Source organism: Lottia gigantea, assembly GCF_000327385.1.
Source record: "Lottia gigantea unplaced genomic scaffold LOTGIsca_65, whole genome shotgun sequence".
In the NCBI taxonomy this organism is placed as follows: domain Eukaryota; kingdom Metazoa; phylum Mollusca; class Gastropoda; family Lottiidae; genus Lottia; species Lottia gigantea.
Window position 1 is genome coordinate 1,352,933 of NW_008710211.1, and position 2,125 is coordinate 1,355,057.

The 2,125-nt window shown below is 38.5% G+C and overlaps 1 protein-coding gene across 1 annotated transcript; it reads left to right on the forward strand.

Moving 5' to 3' along the window:
• Positions 1-295: 295 nt before the first annotated feature.
• On the forward strand, positions 296-1,492 carry LOTGIDRAFT_167335 (hypothetical protein; the record flags this gene model as incomplete). Its single annotated transcript, XM_009064814.1, has 2 exons — positions 296-780; positions 1,162-1,492. 2 exons carry the CDS (start codon positions 296-298, stop codon positions 1,490-1,492), a joined length of 816 nt encoding a protein of 271 aa, XP_009063062.1.
• Positions 1,493-2,125: the final 633 nt, after the last annotated feature.

The window sequence follows — 2,125 nt, forward strand, 5'->3', positions numbered from 1 at the left end:
TGTTTTTTTTCTATTTCAGATACAGTATTACTTGTACATATTAAAAACATGTTATCAAAACTAAGTAGCGTACATGATACAGTGTAAAGGTGTATCTATTTCATTCGTACTGCAATTTATAAATAAAAAAATAGCATCATGCGCTTGAGTATTTCAATGTATACTGCCTTCTGACTATTTTACTGATGCAAATGATTTTGTATGTGGAAAGCGTAAAGTGTCACTAATATATCATGAAGATTTCATATATGAATGTCTGGACGTTCCGTTGCGCCATCTAGTGGTACATGACCAGATGGCAGACTTTGGGTTCTGGAACTCTTCATACAAAGGGACATCACAAGTCGAGTCAGAGACCACTTTCCTAGTCATCATTTCCATAATTTTGGCCATACTGGCGATCTTTATTAACGGATGTCTTATACTAGTGATATGGAAATCCAAATTACTCCAGACCTGTACAAATATGTTTATTCTCTCCTTGCTAGTTTCTGAATTGTTGGTTGGAGGCATCGGGACATTTGTTGCAGGTCTGTTTAGACTCCATCAAGAACTAGGGAAGGATATCATCACATGTGAAGCCATCGGCTTTTTCCAGACCTTAGGACGTTCTGCGTCTACGTTTAGCTTGATGCTAGTATGTATTGACAGAGTCGTAGCCGTAAAGAAGCCACTGCGTTACATGTATCTAATGTCTCCACGATCAACAACAGTGTTAATTGTATATGCATGGATCCATGGACTAATCTTGGCTCTCTTTCCCTGTTTTGGATTCGCCAGGTATGTGTTCAATCCACAACTGAAAGGGTGTTTGTACGTATCACCTCGGACTAGCGGCCATATTGTTAAAGAATGTTTTGTTTTTATTCTACCAACGTTTATCATTATTATCAGCGTGTTTGTGATTGTGAAAGAAGCAACGTGTCATGGACGAGTGTTCGCTATCGTCCCCATTCCAACCCTAGCCGTGACAATTTTACCTCAACCGAATATCCACAGGCGATGGGGCAACTTTCGATCGATGAAAGGATTCTTTTTAATCTTAATAGGATATTCAGTGTTGTGCTTCCCTTATCACATATGTCGGTTAGTGAACGGTGTCGATTCCACCAAGATCCCTATCATAGTTCTGAAATTAACGTTATGGTTATCATTTTTCAGTTGTCTGCTAAATCCAATATTTATTGCTCTGTCCAATAAACGATTTAAGACTCGGTGTAAACAGGTCGTCATGTGCCGTAAAAATAGATTACATAATGATAGTGATGCCTTTAACGTTTCGACCGGGCTTCATAGTGCAATAGAAGCTACAATGGTGGCCGGGTTTCTCCCACAAAAGGGTGATCGGATGTTAATCAAGCATATAAGCGAGAGACGATCGCGACTGGAAAATGCTGCCTTACTGTTGAGATTATCCACCGTGTCGAATCCAGTGACCCTGAGAACTATTAGAAACTCCTTTGATCAGGCGGCTGGTCAAAGTGTGGCATGAGCGAAACCGATTTAAGCCGCGTATAGATGAGGCACGGTGTCCGGTGCGGAATAATCGATATAAACGAAAATAGAAGTAGTGAACAAACGAGGTACGGGTCCGGACATGGTGCGGGCACGATTCGTTTCTTCTATTTTCTACTGTATTGATAATCCAGCACCGTACACCGCACCAGACACCGTACCTCGACTATTTGCACCTTTACACAAATCCTCGGAACTGTTGCTAGAGTTGTGAAGATGTCGGAGATGTTTTTCTCATTCAGGATTTCCACTTTCCACCATATACAGTATTATAAAAACTGAATTCTAAACATGAGATTTTTAAAAATATATGTAAATATATTCATCAGGAAATATTTCAATGCTCAATGAATAAAATTCCGCTGTTGATTAATAATTAGTTTAAAGGTATACTTGGCCAAACTGAGTCATTGTTCATCAGTTTATAGTTTTTTATTAAAGCGAAGCAATTACATGCTATAGCCGCTATAGTGGACTTACCTGTTGTCATAACTGTGAAACAGAATCCCTTTATAATCCAATCAATCTATAAAACTAAGCAATAAATCATTAGCCTAAATAATTTTGGAACATGCATAATTATTTAGTTTAATGGATATATTGTCTTATA